The sequence below is a fragment of the Catharus ustulatus genome, chromosome 6 (genome assembly GCF_009819885.2).
Source record: "Catharus ustulatus isolate bCatUst1 chromosome 6, bCatUst1.pri.v2, whole genome shotgun sequence".
Lineage (NCBI taxonomy): Eukaryota > Metazoa > Chordata > Aves > Passeriformes > Turdidae > Catharus > Catharus ustulatus.
This window is the reverse complement of record NC_046226.1, coordinates 11331259-11351394: the sequence shown is the minus strand read 5'-3', so window position 1 is coordinate 11351394 and position 20136 is coordinate 11331259. Positions and strand designations below refer to the sequence as shown.

Below are 20136 nucleotides of genomic sequence, written 5' to 3'. Positions count from 1 at the left end.
CAATAAAGGTCTTAGAGGTCATAGAAATTTGAAAAAGCTCGGATCCACATTTTCCAGGATAGGAGATTGTGAGCATTTAAAATAGATGTCAATGAGGTTGGTTTTTCTAGTATTTCAAACAGGATATGCTCCTTATTTTGACACTCTATACTTCTAAAAAAGAAAGCAAGAAATTAATTTTGTCCATATATTCTAGGCAGACCCTCTTTTTTCATATTCCAGACAGTATTTCCATTTTATTAGCAAGATACTGATAGAACAAAAAACAAGGTACTAAAATTATGGAGTGCTTTCAGATAATCACAGATTAAGGTTTAACAGCTATCTATGATGAACACTCTGCTTAGGTACAGTTTAATGTTATTTTCTTGCTGTGTCAGATCAAAAGATTTATTTCTTATGACAGACCAGAGAACTCTGAATCCCAGCCTCCTCTCCACAAAAGAATGCTGGAAAAAAAGAATAGTAGCAGTAAGATGTTCTTATCAAAGCTGACTGTGAGTAGGTACTTTGATTGATTTTGTCAAGAGCTGTGTAAGTACTTGATTAATCATTACAAATTTATCTGTGGGCTACAGGAACCAGGCATAGTGAATTAGAGGGGAAAATTGGGTTTCTTCTCTTTCAAGGAGATGCTTCCTGCCACACTGAGGCAAATCTTCTGATGTAACTTGGCTCTTTATGCTGAAATCCTGCTTTGCAGTCAGCTGAGCCGAGGGTATTCTTAGTCAGTTAATATGCAGGTCAGTATAATGCAGCTGCTCTGCTCTGGGAAAGTAGGACAGAGCACAGTTACTAGAAGTCAACAGCTTATTTCCTAACCAGAGGGGTGCTGGTTAACACTTGCCAGGAGACACCTCTGCCTTTTCCCCCCCACATCACTGGCAAAACAAAACAAGAAAGAAAACCCCTCCAGAATGGGTCTTTCAGCACTGTGGGAATTGCAATGACTCCTGTGATTGACAAATTTAAAACTGTTTCAGATGCTGACAGCCCAGGATTTCTTCATCTCTGCTCTGTTTGGATTAGATATATCTGGAAGAGTGAAAGTACTTTTATTTTGTCAAATTCAAGTTACTTTTTAAATGTCTAGTGTTTAAAATAAAATCAGCAACTTCACTCTAACCAGTCAAGTTCTTTATAATATAAAGTAAAACTATAAAAAAATATGACAGAATGCATTTTCTGTTTCTTGTTTTGGCTGTCCTTCACAATAGATCTACAAAGCTAGGTTGCAGGAAGGGGCATGAAAGGATTGAGACAGTAAAAGAAGGGATTTTTCAGCTTTTCTTCCTCAGGGCATAGCTGCTCTTTCTAATGACTTACCTAAAATTGTGTTTCCTCAGACCATTTGTTCAAAATGAAGTATCTCTCTTGGCTGTGGTTCTACAAAACTGTTCAAGTTTGTTTCATCTGACAGAAATATAGTTCTGAATTTCTACTAAAAATAACCATGATGGCTTGGCTTCCTTCTCCTTCGTAGTTCAAGACAGAAAATTACAGAGGGGCATTCTTTTTCTAGAAACATCTCCAAGTCACATTCCTATTATATTATTTAATTTGCATGTTATTTCCATCTTGATGAACTTCCCTGCATGTCCTTGGGTTTGTATGAATAAACATAATTACAGGTCATATGAGATGTATTTCCAACTCTGCTTTGCAGTTTTGTAGAATTAATTCATTAAATAACACTGATGCACCTGGCATTCAAAGTACTTTTCTAAATTGCCTTCTGCTCATCTGTTCTCACTTTTGAAACTAGAGCCGTAAGAAGTCTGGCTTAAAATCCAGAATTACTAGTTAGTCACTGCCAACCAGACCTCTTTCAGAAGCATATTTAAATCTGTCAGGAGATTTCTTTGGCCCCAAAAGCACAGCTTTAGTATATACCACTATAAAATGCATAATCAGAGTTTATTGCTTCACCTGCATAATTATGACCTTCAGCTACAAGTATGTATTTTCATTGCCAAGTAGTCCAGATTTTAACAAAAGCATGAACTGTTTCTTACTAAATTCACTAAGATAAATGTTATCTTTATAAGATTTCCTCTGGGTTTGTGAATGAGAGGCTCAACATCTAGACTGATACATGGTACAACTCTGTCTTACATAGGCAGTACTCATTCAGCACTCATTAGGAAAGCAAACCAGGAAATTATCACACAATAAGGAGTCCTTGCAAATGTTAATTCTGGCAGTACAGAGACATCTTAGTTAATGTTGTACTAGTAGCATCTGGGAATGATGCAAGGACATTAGGTATGCAACTAGTGTTTCAAAGCATGTACAATTAGCATCTCAAACAAGGCACTTACAAAGACTGTAATTGGATAGCTGATGAATTGAGAATGCTTCTTCACAATTTCTTTGATTTGCCTTTTTCCCAAGTATTCTCTTTGGTCTTCCCTCAGATATAGCATAATCTTTGTTTTACAGTCATGTGGTTCCCCATGAAGGACATATGTAAGTTAGTGACAGCACAAATGGACAAATAGCAACCTTTTTCTGAAATTAAATTGTTATAAATTCTTAATCGTCACTGACTACCTGGTAATGCTGAGCTGGTGTTCTATACCTGTTCTGTGCTCCAGCAAATGCAACAACTAAAGCAATTATACCATTTAAATGTGTATTTTCCCCAGCTTTCAAAGCCTTCATGAAGCACAGCAATACAACATGAACTGCAAGAGGGAGTCTATAATGCAGAAATTCATTAAGGTTGACCTTTTCTTTAAATGTTACACCTACTAGAAATGAAACACAGCAGTGGTGCTGTATTGTGTGATGCACATTCATTCTCTGCTGCACAAAGTTCAGTCAATGATTATTACCCAGCCAGGCAATTTTGCTGCTAAAGGTAGAGATCCTGTTTCATCAGACTGTGCACCTGTGCTCCCACTCTGTTTGCTTGGCTCTCACCAGCCATGAGACAGAGAACAGAGGATTTTGTTGACAAACTTTTACCATTATCAACGACAGCAAGAAGCCTGGAATGAGGGTGACTTTCCTACTGCCTGTCTTTGCTCTGTGACCACGATCACGTTTGCAGCCAGGGAGGCAGAGAAGAAGCTGAGCCCAAACTGACCATTCCTAGTGACACCAGCACAAGCCACGTTTCTGTAGAAACTCCTCTACTGGACCTTGCAGTAGTCAGGGATCAGCTTTGGTCATCCTGTGCCTGAATGGTCACAACGCGATTGTGCTTGTCAGGCTTGTCATTCCCAGAATCCAGCTTGTTAGGATCAGTCACAGCCTCAAGTCTCATTCTGTCCAGGGACCACAACAGAAGATTTCAGCATTCTCAGGGTTACAGTTAAGAATCCAGGCAGTATTTTATTGTCTGAGTCATATTAATAGCCAGATTACTTGCAAAAAATGATTTGCTAACTGCCTCCCTCAGAAAGTTTTTCTTGCTGGAAGTGTTGATGAGCAGTTATTTCAGCCTGGAAGGCAAGAATCATCTTCTCTCCATCAATGGGCTGATCTTCCATTTGCATAGACAGTGTTAATAAGGTACACAGAGTTGAAACCTCACTGCATATACATCCACACATACACAAACACATAGCACATGTGTTTTTAAACTGAAAAAATACAAATAATTTGTCTTGAGAGCATAGGGCGGAGAAATTTCATTATTCTTTTGGATGTATCATTAATAATCTGGTATACATTTAAGATTTTTCACTTTTCCCTGAATTCTTACTTAAGATTAAGATAACATAGGATGAATAATTGTTTCATCAAGAGGAAATTCATAAACTTTTTAATATAGTCATGTTAGATTATATTATAAAGTAAGAAAAGTCATCAAACGATTTATTATTACAAATTAATTTCATTTGTACATTCTGGGACATCCCAGAGACAAAATTTTGCAGTTATGGCAAAATAACAAACACAAGATTTTCACTGTCTGACAGAAACACTACCTCAACAGGGATACTCTGAGGTAACTCTTAAATTTTAAATGTAAGCTTGAAAGTTCTCTGGGGAATGAGAGATACTGGCTTAGTTGGTATAATGATGAGATTAACACAGATTTGTTTATAGTCCCTTCAAGTCAGAACAACAGTGCAAGGAAATACATTTTATTGAAGGGACATGTTATAGTGTAAAGTCCCTTCTCTTGATCATGTAACCATGTCTGAAACAACCTAAAGATGTAGCTATCCTCCTTAAGATAGGCTATTATTTCCTGTTCCTGTTTAAGTTATGCTTAAACAACCCCCTTTATTCACCTCTCATGAAAAAAGACCACAAGGCCCTTGTGTCTGGCTACTAGCTGTTTTTATTCTGCCCTAATTCTCTCCTGTTACAGCTGTGGGAAGGAAAGTAGACAAGAAACAGAATAAATTATAATTTAAACTGACTAGAAATACTATGATGAGATTATGTTTGAATTTTCCAAAGAGAAGTGATGGAAAGAAACATCCTATAGCCTCATTTCAGCTTACATTAGCAGAGTAACTAATCTTCATCAGCTAAGTCTGGCAGTAAAAAAATCATTGTCATTACTCATCTTTCTACAGAATTCATGTAGGTAACCTTCAAGCCACCAAAAAAAAAAAGTATGTATATATATATTGTTATAGATATATATATATAAAATCAGCCCATCCCTTGGTTTAGATATGTAGCAGGAGAAGGAGAGTAGAGAGAAACTGAACAAGACTCCTCAGGAATGGAACAGGTCAAGGCAGCCATGGAGAGTGTCTTAGTCTGACCTACCGTATATCAAAGGCTGACAGGGTTTGCTAACCCATGTACTAGAGGCAAGCAGCCTCCCCATTTCTTGTTTAGAAACTAATGTCATGATCCTGCACTTCAAAAGAGTTTTATAAAAATTTATTTTTACAAAAGGTAAGTAAAATGCTTCCTACTCGAAACAGTGTTGATTCATATTGATATTGCACAAAAATAAATGGTAATGTTAAGTGTAAGTTTACAGAATGATGGAATGCTTGAGGTTGGGAGGAACCTCTGGAGCTTACCTCATCTCTCTCTGCTCCAGCAGGGCCACCCAGAGCAAGTTGTCCATTACTGTGTCCACTAATAGCTGCTCTGAAATGGACTAATTCATGGGTGACAGCCCTTTGCAATTACAGAGAGTGGACCACAACCCTCCCAGAAAACCACTGTAAAGTCTCTGTAGGAGCAGCTGGTTCAGCCCTGGCACACATGGCCTCAGCACCAAGGATCAGAAATGGAAGATTTCTTGTGAGTGGGGGTGACTCAAGGGCTCTGATGGGCTGTGTGTGTTTCTGGATGCAAATGAAGACGGTAACACCCTGACTTGTGAGATTAATCCATTAAAGCAAAAGAGAAGCTTATAAGCCATGGTACTGCCATGCTAATGAGGATTGCTCCTGGGTGTTTGTGCTGTTGCTGCAGTGGGCAAAGGGGGGAATATGGGGGTCTCCATGCAAACCCTGCCACCCACCTGGGACATGAGAGTGCAGCATCAGATCTGTCCAGTTTGCAATGCTGTTAGAACTCACCAGGTGGGGCTAATACAGCAAATATAAATATTCTCTATAGGAGTCATACTGAACAAATATGTAGAGATGGTAGAGAGAGCAATATGTGTTTGTGTATATGGCACAGGAGTTTTAACCTTATAAAAGTTGTTTGGTTTCTTTTTTTTGAGTTAACCCCTTCAATGAGTCCATTACTTTTAATATATATTTTGTTATATTCATTTTCCATTAATTATATGTTTAACTATTCAACCATTCTCTCCCACCCCACAAACAAATAGCTGTCTCAGGAAATCTGTAGGTTGGATCAGGCTTGCTTATTTTAAAATTTTTAAAAAGTCTAAACAACTATAAAACCACATATATAAAAATTGAAGGTTTATGTTCAGATCAGTTCCTAATTATTATGCTTTTGTCTATGTTTAAATAAATGAAAGTTGTAAAAATTAGTTTGTTTATAAATGTGCACAGCTTTCCCTTCTCCTTTGGTACACTCATGCAGAGACTGATCCTGTCATGTAAGTCTATCCCCCAGATTTATTTTCCTGTAGAGATTCAACATATTTAGACATCACAGTAGAGTTTTAGTTTACTGATTTAAAATAAAGGGAAATACCTGTATGCCACTGCATCTATCAAACATCCTCATCTGTGTCAAATCACTGAATCACGAAGTTAGTATTTGAAAATTGAAAGTAATTACCTGTGAAAGATGTCAGACGTGTGCACTCCGTGTTTTACTGTGGCTGTAAGAAGCAATTCTATCATTTTTACTATCAAAAGGAGGAAAATACATGAAGATTTAACGCACATCTACCCTATATTTGATTTTAGCTTGTTATACCTACTCATGAGAAGAGAAATGACAGTGAACAAACAGGCTTCAGATGGGATTTAGCTCAACAACCGAGCAGCTATTGGAAAATGATATAAATCTTGTTATACCTAGCACTCAGCCTTAGAAAGATGGAGGCTAAAGACAAGGAATGTCACAGGAATGTGCATACTTGATTACATGATTCCTGATAAGTGCTTGTTACATAAGGTCAATATTGTATGAGCTGCATAACAATGATAAACCAGAAAAGCAGGACCCAAGAGCCTACTCTAAACAGGTAATCTTCTAAGTCAAACTTTTCTTTAGTAATACCATCCCTTGCTTTATGCATGCAGCAAGAGAAAGTGAGGAGACAGAAACTGAGCAAGTCTCATTAGGCATGGAGAAAGTCAGACTTCCATTAAGACAGGCACTTATGCTGCTGAAAGCCTGAGTGATGATAATTTTTTTATGATGAATTAAATTTTGTGTGTGATGAAATTATAAGGTACGTATGGTAATGATGTAAGAATACAAATGTCATAATAATAAATACCCTTTCTCCTCAGCCAGCCCATCTCAAAAGAAGACAAAACCCCAATCATAAAAAAGCTATCTCACTGGACAGAAAAAACTACTGGTAAGTTTTATCTAAAAGGTTATAATCTTCCTATATATGAGTAAGTTCTGGACACCAGATGGATGGCAAAGCCTTGTGAATTTAACTTATGCCCTTCTTGACTTGCAAATGAAAATCAGTGACCACATGACCATAATGAAGCCAGCACATAATGATGACCAGAATGGAGCCAGCACATAATTCAGGGAAATAAGCTTTCCTTTCTTTAAATGTGCAATGATTGAACCAGCACTAAATGAGCAGCCAGTGCTGTGCAGCATCCAGAGCTCCCATGCTTCAGTGAGCTTATGGAAAAACTCATAAAAATTCCCATTAGATGATCATTTATCTAAAGCTTCAATGCTTCATCTAAAACAATTTGGAGACAGTCATTCCAGCCATGGAAATGAAATTATGCTTGTGACACTGATGGAGAATCTCCTCCTATGACTGGACAGAACGCAGATAGGCATGCTTTTTCTGAAGCTCTCTGCAACCTTTGAGATGTGAGAAATGTGATAAAGGAATGAAGAATGTGCTAACAAGTTTTCAGTTCCTCTTTAAGTAATACACCAAAGCAACAGAGAAAGATGTCACCATCAGCTAGGTAGATGACCTGGGGGAGACTGAAGAACCTGGCATAAACTTAAGATACACATGCACATACCTGTCTTAAGTGCAAAATGTTCAGAGGCTCGTGAATCTAGTCACCTTTAAAACTCGGTAATGCTTCTCTTACCTTGACTGTTAAAGTCTGTTCTTTCCAAGGACACCTTTCTCAGCTTTCTTTATTTCTTGTTCTGCTTATGGACTCCTAAATCACATACTGGCAGCCACTTTTCTTGCATGGATGACTGTTAACTCGCTGTTGCTCACACCAAATGGAGGTTGCTTGCCTGACCTGCAAGACCCATCAATAATCAACCGTGCATTATTGTAACTTGAAAGCCACAAGGTTCCCAATGAAAACAAGCTGAGTGAAATAGCCTGTTCTGATGAAAGAGAAAATAATTTTGAAATACATATTTGCTGAATCTATTGTTTCTTGAATCACAAACATGCAAGGGTCCATTGCACTTTAGGAGTGCTCTTGGTTTTCTCAATGGCACTGCATTCTTACACTGCAATACTGTCCAGAAATTCCAGTTTTGTGAGAAACTGAGTTGCTGCTGCTGGCCAACAATCAGACCTTATTTATTCACGGGTTGTCATTCCTCAGCTGATTACAGCAGTAATGTATATATGGATAATGTGTCTTCCCTATTTAGGGAGTTTTGAGAAGTACATTATGCTGCAGCACATCTTGTTAGAAACACAAGTTGTTTGTAGGTATATCAAACCAACTCTCTGGCTTTCCATAGAATTTAAATTAAATTCAATATCTTAGTCTTATCTTCAGAGAACATAATTTCCAGGACAACTACAGCCTCAAGATAATAACTGCTGTTGACAAGAACACTCCTGGCCATGAAGGCAAGATACTCTTTTCAGGAGACCACTCACGGAGACCTGATTGCAAACAGCAGGATGAAGTTTTCCGAAGAGACAACAGAGTTCACCCATCATCCTATCCCAACTACAAAGCAGACTCATTTTACCTTGCCTCCTTCATCCAAATGTCTTTTTTTAACAGTACCCGTTTGTTTCTCAGTAATTACTGCTCCCCCTCATGAAAACAAAATGTTTCACATGCTCTTGCTTCTCTTGTGGAGGGATACAAGTATAAACAACATGTAATGTGTTCTAGGAGAGCAGAAACTTCCTTGGTAACACCCTTTCACTTTGTAATACATAATGAATTACCTCATGTATTTAATGTTAAATGTATGCTGTGGTTAAGAAGAGATTCCTAATGCAAATAAGGAGCTATGAAACTATGACAAACAATAATTTGTCATGGTGAAAGCAAGTTAAATGTACTTTAAAGACTATGTAAGTACTTGGAGATATATTTCCAGCACTGCCATCTTTTTCTTCTCCCCATATTAAATGGAACTTGCATGCCAGCCTCTCAGCAGCACCAACCTTTTGCCTAGTTCAGATGTTTTCCTTACATGTCTGTGTACCTCTGTTAGTAACACACATTCAGAAGTTGTTAAAATTTGACACATTGCAGAACTTTTGACTCTCTTGACTCTTAAGCCAGTCACATTAAATGCCTAAATTGTTTTGGGCATCAGAAGTCCCAGAAAGTCTTGACAGACCTGCTGTAGTTGACAGACAGTGCAGAGATGGTCTCCTGATTTCTGCAGCATAATCTGCAGGCAGTGCATGCTGGAATAGACAGTTTGCCTGATGGAGTATGGTTGTAATCACCTTCCTTTTTTTCTTTTTTGTTCAGTTTTGTTTTGTTTTTTGGGGTTTTTTTTGTCTCAGGAAAGCTGGTAAAAGCTAATACCAGTTGTTGCACTTTTTGAGAAGTAACAGATGACATTCAAATTCAAGAACAGGAAAGTTTTGTTCATAACAGTATTCCCATTGCAGGTTCTTCATGTCCAGTAGAAGCACTATTAATATTACATTCTGAAAAGTTGCAGGACCAATTTATGCCCTGCATAAAGCAATCTCAGAGGACCACACTATTTTATTACTGTTAGTGAATTTTGCTCATGTCTGTTTTCCAATTTGCCAGAACAATTTGCAAAAGTAAAGGCACAATACAGCAGTGATTGTGACTGACTTCTGTTTATTGGTTGTGTGGTGCATATAAAACAACTCATCTGGAGTGTTCTCATGGGATCATTTCAGAGCTATCATCCTTGGTCAGCTTGTAACAGAAGAATTTTCAAGTGTTACAGGGAATTTTTTTCATAAGACTTATCTCTGTAATCTCTTTTTCTCGTAGTATTTGATGAGCATTGTTGATGGGGCTGTACAATAGTGTTCTTGTGACTTGCAGCTGTGTTTTTCAAATGAATATTTGTCTTGGATTCTCCGTGAAATCTCTCAGCAGCTTTTATTGATGTTTCTTGTAAATGTTAAACACTACATCAATTCTTTTACTTTCTGCACCATCATGCACTGCTGATAACCAGGTACTTGTTAACTTTGTTTATTCTTTGGATCACACTCATTCCATCAGTGACAGATGGCCTGCTGCTTTCAGTACAATTTGCATTCCACACAGTCGCTCTACCAAAGTTGCCTGCTTTCTTCTTCAGAGTGATCCATCCAATGTTGTCAGTGGGTAATGAATAAGACCCACTGAGTGTGCCTGCTTGGAGCAACACTTCTTTGTTTTTTTTTAATTTTGTTGTTGTTACATCCTTATCTGTTTAGAATATTACTATTTAGAGATCCTTGCTGTTCCTGCCCTTCTTTGGTGACTGAAAATATTCTTTCTTTCTGGAAGTCCATTAATGACATTACTTTATGAAACAATCACTTTTAAGATGATTTTTTAAAATTGCAGGGCTGCTTACCTACTTTATGTGCTTTTAGGAGGTCATCAATACCATCTGGCAGGACTGGCTGATAAGCTGACAAGATCTATTGGTCATTATTGATTGGCTTTATCTTAAGAATTTCAAGCAGAGTCTTCAATACCTGGCCTTTTAGAAGTCTAATTATCTGTCCTTGTTCAGATATTCACTTAGATACATACTCTGTTCTGGAGATCTTTGGCTGTTGCATGTCTCTTAGCTATCTTTTACTAATATTTTGATGGTCAGCAGCAAGACAGCATTCAGCTACAAACAAAATCCCTTTGAACTAAATTGACCTGAAACTAAATCCCTTTAACTGCCTGCAGTCTGGAAGACCAAGAGGACTTCTTAGCTGAGCTGATCTAATGGAAAGAAGGGAGGCCCTGCTGTCCATTTCCTTAAGCAGTCAGTGTTTTTCATTTAACCGTATTCATTTCACATATGCAAGGAGTGTAATTGTCTATCCATTTACCTTTCAGAAATGACTCCTCATGAGGTCAGCACTGTGGCTGGTACAGGAAGGAGTAGCAGCAGATGGTCAGAAAGAAGAGAGCCAGACAATGCCTTTGGTAGCAGTCACATTAGAGGCACACCTCTACAGCAGGAAACCTGCTTGAAGCCTTGAAAGAGTGCTTTTTATGTTAACACAAGATGTTCTAATTCTGTGCTGTTTATCTTCCCCTAGTCATGCATTTCCAACTCCTTCCTTATTTTGGCTCCAGCAGTTCTGTGATGAGTTGAATCAACCTGGTTGTTGATCAACACTTTGCTTACCTGAGAACTCATAATTTCTGTGTATGTGTTAATTTTCAAGTGAATCTGACTCATCCTTTGGTTGCATGATTACTAGAACTGATGCAAGGCAGGTGATGGAAATACCTAGAGGAGGGGCCAACATTTTTTTTTTACAGCTGGAGATCAGTCTTAGATCAGTGTGAGTCAGTCATGAGGCTATAGTCAGTCAAACTCTTAAAGCTGAAACTGCTGTTGGAGGAAAAAGTCCTGCCTCCTTGCCCAGTGAATACAATCCTTCCCAAACCTGTGCCACCTCCATCTGATATTGATCTGGTTCACCATGCAACACAGCTGGCTCTATGGCTGCACGATGATCAGAACAATGAGGTGAGTGATCCCATAACCAGTTTTTCAGGTTCACACCTCAGGCCAACTCCCAGGCCTGGCTCTGCCTGCAGCAGGTTGGAGGCTGGTGCAGAGCTGTAGGGATGGAGGTATCCCATCTCTATCAGGGACAGCCTGAGCTTGGCATGAAGTGTCAAAGTACAGCTGCACACTGGATCTACTGATCCTAAACTGAGAGACTCTCACAGCAGGAGCCTCAGAATGCTTCCAGGCACTGGCAAGTACTCTGCGGGCAAAGCTGGTCAGGGTCATGGCAAACGAGCCAATGGAGATGGCCAGGGTTGTGATGCCTCACAGTGATGTGGGTGGCGGCTCTCACCTGGGAGCCACTGCCCCAAAAACAGTGCTGCACATGGACACCTCCTGGCTCTGATCTGGCACCTCCAGCAGCGGGGACCACCTCACCCCATGCTGTGCTGGCACAGATGCCCACATCCTCAGGTGGCAGGTCCCTGTGGGTACACAAAGCCCCTGCTCGTGCCTCCCTCCTACCCCTCTCTCCCATCCCGCAGAGCAGCTGCCCCGTGGAGCCGTGTTGCGTGACCCTGCTGAGGCCACATCTGCAGTGTTGTGTCCAGTTCTGGGCTCTGCAGCACCAGAGAGACGAGGAGCTCCTGGACTGGGTCCAGTGGAGAGCTACAAAAATGATTAAAGAACTGGAGCATGTCTCTTATGAGGAAAGGCTGAGGGAGCTGGACCTCAGCCTTGAGAAAAGCTGACTGAGAGGGGACCTCACCAATGTGCGTAAATAGCTAAAGGAGGGGTGTCAGAGGATGGAGCCAGGCTCTTTTCGGGGGTGCCAAAGGCAGAAACCGAACATGAGGAAGAACTTTACTGAGCAGTGACCGCACTCTGGAGTAGGTTGCCCAGGAAGGGTGTGGAGTCCCGCTCACCGGAGACACCCAGGAGCGCTCTGGATGCAGGTCTGGATGACCCTGCTGGGTCAGGGGGGCTGAGCGCGGTGTCCCCCGCACCCCCTCCCTGCCCGACCCCCTCGGGCACTCCGCGACTCCCGCACAGGCCCCGCCCCCCAGCCGCCAAGCTCCGCCCTTTTCCACGCCCCCCCGGCGCGCGGGCCCGGCGCGCGCGCAGTCGCGCGGTAAACAGGCCCCGCCAGCCCCGCCCCCTCGTGTCTCCCCCGCGCGCAGGGGCCGCGCGCGCGCCGGCGGCTGCGCAGTGTCGGCACATCCGGGCACTGGGGCAGGATGAGCGCTCCTTTCCAAGATGGCGGCGGAGGGAGGTGGGAAGGAGATGAACGAGATTAAGACCCAGTTCACCACCCGGGAGGGGCTGTACAAGCTGCTGAGCCACTCGGAGTACAGCCGGCCTAACCGCGTGCCCTTCAACTCGCAGGGCTCCAACCCCGTCCGCGTCTCCTTCGTCAACGTCAACGACCAGAGCGGCAACGGGGACCGGCTCTGCTTCAATGTGGGCCGGGAGCTCTACTTCTACATCTACAAGGGGGTCCGCAAGGTACCGGGGCTCCCCCGCGGGGATGGGGCGGGGAGTGGCGGGGCCTCCGCGCCGCCCGCCCGCCGAGGTGCGGGAGCCCCAGGGCCGCGGGGCCGCGCCGGGGGCGGGGGACTTGAGGCCGGGCCGCCCCTCCCTCGCTGTCCCCCTCCGTGAGGCCGGCGCCTTCTCGGCTCCAGCCCGTGTCGCGATCAGCCAGGTAGCGGCTGGGGAGGGGGACAGCAGGACTGGGCCGAGGGCGGTGTGAGGGCATCGGCACTGGGTCGGGTCTCGGGGCTGCTCCAGATACGGTGTCACCGACGGGAGTTGTGTGTGTGGGCCCTGTGCAGGGATGCGATCGCTTGGGCCCTCCATGTCGAGTGGGAGTGAGGGCTGGCTTTCCCTGCCTGGGCCTCCTTCACCTGCTGCTTCAGGTCAGAATTTGCTGGACACGCTAATGCCTGTTGTGATTACGGTGGTGTCAAATCCCTGCTTCCAGGATCTTCCTGGCTTTGGCTGCACGGCTAAAGCATTCGGTGCGGTTTTAGGCCTTTGTTATGACTTAGAAGTGTGGGTTGATTTTAGAATTGTTTCTAAATGGGAGCGGTGCAGTGAGATGAGTCTTAAATATCAGATAATTGACAGAGAGAAAGTTGCTTTTGCAGATAAGAAGGATTGATGCACTTTAGAGAGAGACTCCTTGCTTGCCATTATTGGATGCAGGACAGTTCATGCATTTGATCTCTCAGGTCACCATATTTGTGAACAAACCCTTGATTTTACGAGGTTCAGAGAACAATACGGAATTTGCCATGCCAGGTGAACCTGTGTCACTCCTAATAGATGTAAACACAGATATAATGAATGTCAGCTTTCTGTTTTGTTTCAAATAGTGGGTGTTCATTGTTTTGCATGCTTTGGTCTCAGCTGCCATCATGTGAGTATCTTGAAATCTCCCTGCTCTTAGCCCACCATTCAACACACGAGGCTGTGCAGGAAGCTCGTGGATGATCAGGGAATTATACCTGAATCAGCTCTGTCCTAGGGTAGTGCCCATAGCACTCCTGCTTTATATAAAATGTCAGCACCAGCAGGAGTTTAAAGTCTACATGGTTTGTTGACTGTGACCTAACAGATCTGATATGTCTTGTATGATTATATGCAAAAGTGTGTCTGTGTGTACTTTAGATTCACCTTCAATGAATTGTAATAATCTAGGTATGTTTCAAATAATGCTTGGACAATGGCTTCTTTAAGCACACAAGGAGTATTTAGTATCAAACAGTATTCTCTATTTACAAGTAGTTACTGTCTTTACAAGGTATCCTGAGGAGCAGTATCTCTGAAAATCTATATCCTAAATTGTTGCTGTGTTTGGGTCCTGCTGTGTTTGTTTTTTCCATGCAATGTAGCTGCAGAATTCGCTCACTTAGCTCACAGAGCAGGCCTTTATGTAGTTTAGTAATGGTACATGTGATTCTTGCAAGTTCTCTTAGTCATCTCTTGCCACACTTCTGAAAAATAAAAATCTAAAGCTTGGAACTTTGTTGACAATAAGGAGTGGAGTAATTATATCAGATTACAAAAATCTTCTTGAGCTGGTGTTTGGTTGTTGTTTTAGATGCTAAAAGCTACTGGTGTGATATACAGTAACTGGGAAATTTGAGTTTGTGAACGCGTGAGCTCTGAGGCATTTATACCTGTGACAATGTCATTTTTTTTTTTTTGATAGAGTAAAACATAAATATTGTTAGGACACTGAGAATTCATCTCAATGTCTTTTTACATATTAGCTATGTAAAATAATATTACATGTTCTATATGTATAATACTTTAGTAAAGTGAACCTAGAGAAAGAGCTGAAATAGATCGACACACTTTAAGGAAAATGCTTTAAATGAGAATGGGAGGGTGGTCTGGCTTAAATCTGCAATACTTGCTACTTTGGAATTTATTTTGGAGCTTCAGTTGGAAGTAACTGTTTTGTCTGTGTATGAAAGTGAAACAGGAACAAGCTGACAGCCTGTCAAATGATCATGTGAACTTTTCAGAATCAAAAGTTCTGTCTTGTGGCTATCATAAAGGGGAGAGAGCTATTGTTACTTAAATGGACAGGATGTAATTCTGCCTTAAACTGGGCATACTATCACGTTCTGTGTTCCTTCCTTCATTCTGGCTAAGTCATATTAGAGTATTGAGTTGAATTTAATGAAGCTGTGCTGTGTGAATATATCCGCTAACTGTGATTTTATGATTTTGTCTTTTTTTTTTTTTTTCCCTTTCCCAGTTTTTAAAAGTTATTTTTAGGACTTCTTTTCTTGATGGGAAAATGCTATATTTTTCCTAAAATGAGTGGAAGAACCACCAGGACTGTATTTTAAGTGACTGTGTCTGTTAGGTACTGAGATAATTCTTGCATCAGTAATCCGTTGCAGATCAGTACACATTAAGGAAGAGTAACACTTAAGCCATGAATGACACTTAAGAATAAATAACCTAATATTGAGTCAAAGATACCACTTGGAAGGATATTTCTTGACATCAATAGTGCTAATCTTTCTTTGAGTTTCCCTTAAATCCTAAATGCTTTGTGTCTGCTATGTCTGGTTTGTAAGTCACCTTTTTACATGAACTGCTATGATGTGTGTTGTCTTAGGAGATTTAACTTGCATAAAGAAAAATGTTCCTGGGTAACCTTGATCCTTCTTCCAAGGCACTTGGTGGAGAAGTTAAATCTGGCATCCAGGACAGTGGTGTTGACATTTGTCTATTTGTACTCCAATCTTAATGGTTTGGTAGAGACGAGTTTTGGACAGCATTTCAAACTGTCTCTAGAGGCTTTTCAAAGCAAAAAGGTATTTTCTCCCAACTGTGTTCTGGTTCTGGTTCTTTGTTCTGGTTGAGCTAGTTCAGCTTGCTAAACCAGCAGCAAAAAGTACTTGAAGTTTTACTGGGCAGATTTCCTCTTGATTTGGTGAGTTGAACAGTGTCATCTTGGGCTCCATTAGTGCACTGTACTTGGAGTACAGTGACAGCAAGGAAGGGGTCGGAGGAGCACTACCCCCTTCAGTGGCCTGGACTGTCTGCTTGGATCCACTGCCTTAGGGGTCTCTCCTGAATAAAGCCTCTGCTTCAGTCAGTTTTGGAATGATCTGTTATTGAGGGATTGCTGACTTGACTTTGATTTAGAGAGTTATAGGTGTTAAAGGAAGCTTTTCCTGGTTTAGGCATTTCCCTCTTCATGGAGATTATAACATAATAATTCGAAAATTGTTCAAATTATGATGCTCTGATGCTCTTGGTGGGTTGCTTTTTCCTGCAGCCTCTAATCAGGAGTGAGGACTGTTACTTGATTTTTGTTTGTGAGACTGTCTTGAAGGACTTAAATATGGTTTGTGGCTAGCTTTGCAAAATGATTTATTAGTTGATTCATTAGGCTGGAAAAGGAGAGTGCTATATAATCTTCCTTGCCTTAGAAATGACTGACAAGGCAAGGCTTTCCAGATTGCTACTGACATTAACTATCAAGTCCTTTTCCCTTCCTGCTAGGAAGCTAGTGCATTTTCCTTATAGAAGCTGTGTGTGTGAGGATGTGTTATTCTCTATATGTTGTAAAAGTTTCTGGGCAAATTAATCTGCAGCTGTCATTGCAATACAAGTAAATATCAGCAATAGTGTTGCATGGTGAACAGTCCTAATTTTTATGTAATATATTGGCAAGTTATGAAATTTGAATGTATAGTTTAGCTTATTACATGACGTAAAACCTTTTGCACTGTAGTTCAATTCTGGCTGCCTACTTTATGGTAATGTGTGGCAGACTTTCTTAACATTGGTTGTTTCATTTTTTGAGATCACTTTCTTGGGAGAAACTTCAGTTTGAGTTTTTTTCTTGCAGCTACCTAAAGCAGCATTCTGTTAATAACTGTGGAATATTACAGTATGTTGCAGTAGTGTTGGATTAGAAACATGCATAGGTGACAGGCACAGGTTGATGGAGGCATGGAGGGCAGGATTTGTTGGCTGTCTTTTTAAACTTTTGTTGAGCAAGTGTCTTAGAAATTATATTTGTACTAGGATGAAAATAATCTCATATGTCAACTTCTTTTATTGAGAACTGGCATACTGGTAGTCCCTGCTTATCAGTAAAAAGACTGATGTATAGGATTCCTTCCTTTGCAGTTCTCAAAATTACTTTTTTTTATGTCTGGTTTGATTTGTTGTGCAGTTGAGGAGTGTTATCCTTGGTGGTGACTTTCATTCTGTAGACTGTTCACCTGGGAACTTGTTGCAATGACAGAATGAAAATGGGTGACATTTGTCACTGTGCTTAATATATTGCTCTGAGAAGAGCAGTGAGAGGCAGTTCTAGGTTGGAAGCTGGGATGTGTGGAGAAAACCATCACATTTTCTCAAGATGTAGTGGGAATGTGAATATATATTACTGTATACTTAGAGATCACTAACTGTGTCAGACCTCTGAAAACGATGTACATTTTAACTGCATATATGAGCTATAAAAATGCTGAGGTTTGTAAGGATCTTGGAAGGTAGAGTAGCTCTGAAGCAGAGGGAAGTATACTTACATCTTAATGACCAGTTCTTACACTTGCAATAGCAAGAATTCCACAGTTTCCCTCAATGACATTTTTTGGTGTTAGTTCTCTTTCTTCTTCCTCTAATATCTGACTAAACTTTTCATGTTCAGGGAAAGAAAAGAAAGCAAACCTGGCTGAATGCAGTTATTTAGTGTGGACATAGAGGACAGTTTACTATTGCCTTTGGCTTTTGCATGTTTAAAAACTTGTTATTTGTCCACTCAGTTTTCCTAAGGTAAATAAATCCAACTCTTTAGACCATTCTTCTCAGATCATGAGTTCCTAATGTTTCCTCTAATTACTCTCCCCTGTTGGCTTCTGTTGTCTTGTGGTACTTAAACTAGCCCTAGACCCAGTGCTTGCACTGTGACTTCAGCACAGAGCAAGGGAGAATTGTTGCTTGCTGCGTCTGTCTTCAAATATTCTTGCTAACATATTGAATAGTGTTGACATTTTTGAATCCTGCTTATAGTGATGACTCACTTGGATTGTTTCTTATCATATTGCTGCTTTTCTCCATTTTTATCCATGCCTTGATTTTTGTTGATGTTTATAAATGCCACATAGCATTTTCATTGAATTTTGTTCTATTAAGATTATTAGAGAGTGGTTTTATTTCCACTTCTGTGCTGCATAATGCAAAAAAATCCTTCCAGCCTTGATGTTATTCACAAATTTGATGTGTACTCTCATCTATTAATGAAAATCTCTAATAGTACTTAAAAGCCACATGTTGGATTTGCTGCTGATGTTTCATATTTCTCGGATGTGTTGGATGTGATTCTATTCTGTCCCTCTTTAAAGGAGCGTTGTAGATTTCTCTTTTTTTCAAGAAATCCCTTAATTTCTTTTTTTTTCTTCTCTTTGTTATATTGGGATTGGACTAGCCAGTCTCATGGAGGTATTTTGGCCAGATCAGTAATACTTCACCTCTTGATCTGTGGTTGTGAAGATGTTTGAGAGCCTCTTGGAAATTTGTTTCAGGTGTTTAATGGCTGGATATATTTACCACTTTTTTTGTGATGTAGATAGATACTATCTTTCCTAATTCTAGCTGGGCTATACTAGAAGGGATTTACAGACATGTTACAAAATACTGCTTAGTCTTTCCTGAAGGGTAGAAATTTTAGTGATGCCTTTTTTTTCAACAACACTGCTGATAGAAACAGTGAAGAGTTAATGTAGATTACAAGATGTGTAGGTAGCTTTCAGTGTTTAATTTTGTTATGAGGCTTTTACAGAGCAACTAGGACTAAAGACTAAAAAGCTGCTTTAAAATGACAGTTACACTGTAAAATGTTTTTTGCTCTGGAGGAAGATGAAATATCTCTGGTTGACAGAGATTGCAAGATGGTTTTTATGTAGGAAGTGGTATTAGTCTGTAGTGCTTTTTCTTGTCCTACTCTGTGCTCCAAGCCCATATCACAGCTGTTTGACTTCAGTGAGCTCTTGCACTGTGTTGGCTGAGGGATTGCTCTCTGAGGTATCAGTTCATTTGTCTGTGACTGCTTGTTTGGCTGCTGTGTTTGACAGTGAATGCTGGGCTATGCTGGGCAAACCCCCACATTGGGATGCAGTGAGTTTTTGTGTGTGTCTTTGGTTGGGGTTTTTTTGCCACAGCAGTTACAATTTTGGAGGGTTTTGTACTGAAGTGCATTTGTGGTAATATTGCACTTACATGAATTCAGTTAGGGAAATTAAGTTAGTATAAAACCAGTAATTGTGGCACTTATTCTTTGCAGGTTGACAAAATATTAGTCATACTTCACAGATGCAAAGAGGGGTCATTTGTAAAAAACACCCCTGTGCCTGTGGAGATTTTTATGGGGCAGAATATTTATGAAAGTGTTGTGCTATGTGTGTAAATTACAAGGAGTTTGCATTATACACTAACATCTGGGAGTCTGCAAAACAGTTAAATAGTTAACTGTTAGTGGTTAAAATGTACATTGAAGGTGCCTCAAACTCTAATTAAAGGCTGTGTAGACCCACCTCTGAGAGGATTGCCAGACATAATTGTCTTGACATTCTAGAATCAAATTTAATGCCCTAATTTGAAGTATTATTGTAGTTTCCTGGCTAAAGTGAACCATCTGAAGTACTTTCCTGTGAAGGACATGTACCCAAAGGTTACTTGCTGTCCAGTTGTCATGACTATGAGTTGACACACTTGGACAAATTATTTGAAAGCAGTGCCATTAAGTGCAAAATAGTGCCTAGTATTTCCATTATCTGTCCTATTAGAAGGCTTAAGGAAAAGAAACAGTAGCATTAAATGTGCTATACTTTAAGTAATAATACTTGGTTGTGTCCTTCTGGGAAATAGAGTATTTTTCCTTCCTTACCTCACTCCACTTTTAGGCCCAAGTGAATAGACAGCCCATTTTTTAGCATCTACATCCCACCCATTTCTTGCCCCTTATAACTTAAAGCAGCTGCTGTTGCCTGTTTGGCTCCTGTTGAGCAGCTGTTGGTGCAGTGGGTGCAGCCCCCTGGTCTTTGTGGGCAGGACCACCAGCTGCTGCAAGTGAAACCTTTCCAGTGGTAGTGTTGTAACTTGCACTGGGATTTCTCGCGCATTATTCAGTCCAGCTGTTCATAA

The 20136-nt window shown here is 40.6% G+C and overlaps 1 protein-coding gene across 6 annotated transcripts in view; it reads left to right on the top strand.

The window, feature by feature from the left end:
- The first annotated feature begins 12652 nt into the window (after positions 1-12652).
- WDR20 (WD repeat domain 20) overlaps positions 12653-20136 on the top strand; it is a 45449-nt gene continuing 37965 nt past the window's right edge. For 5 of the 6 annotated variants that reach the window (XR_004418234.2, XR_004418233.2, XM_033062824.1 and 2 more), the window contains exon 1: positions 12653-12960. Coding sequence is in view for 4 of the 6 variants with exons in the window: in XM_033062824.1 (XP_032918715.1) it covers positions 12712-12960 (249 nt within the window). In the remaining 2 variants the exon portion in view is untranslated. The remainder of the gene's footprint in view (positions 12961-20136) is intronic. The other variant, XM_042779405.1, reaches the window with a different exon arrangement.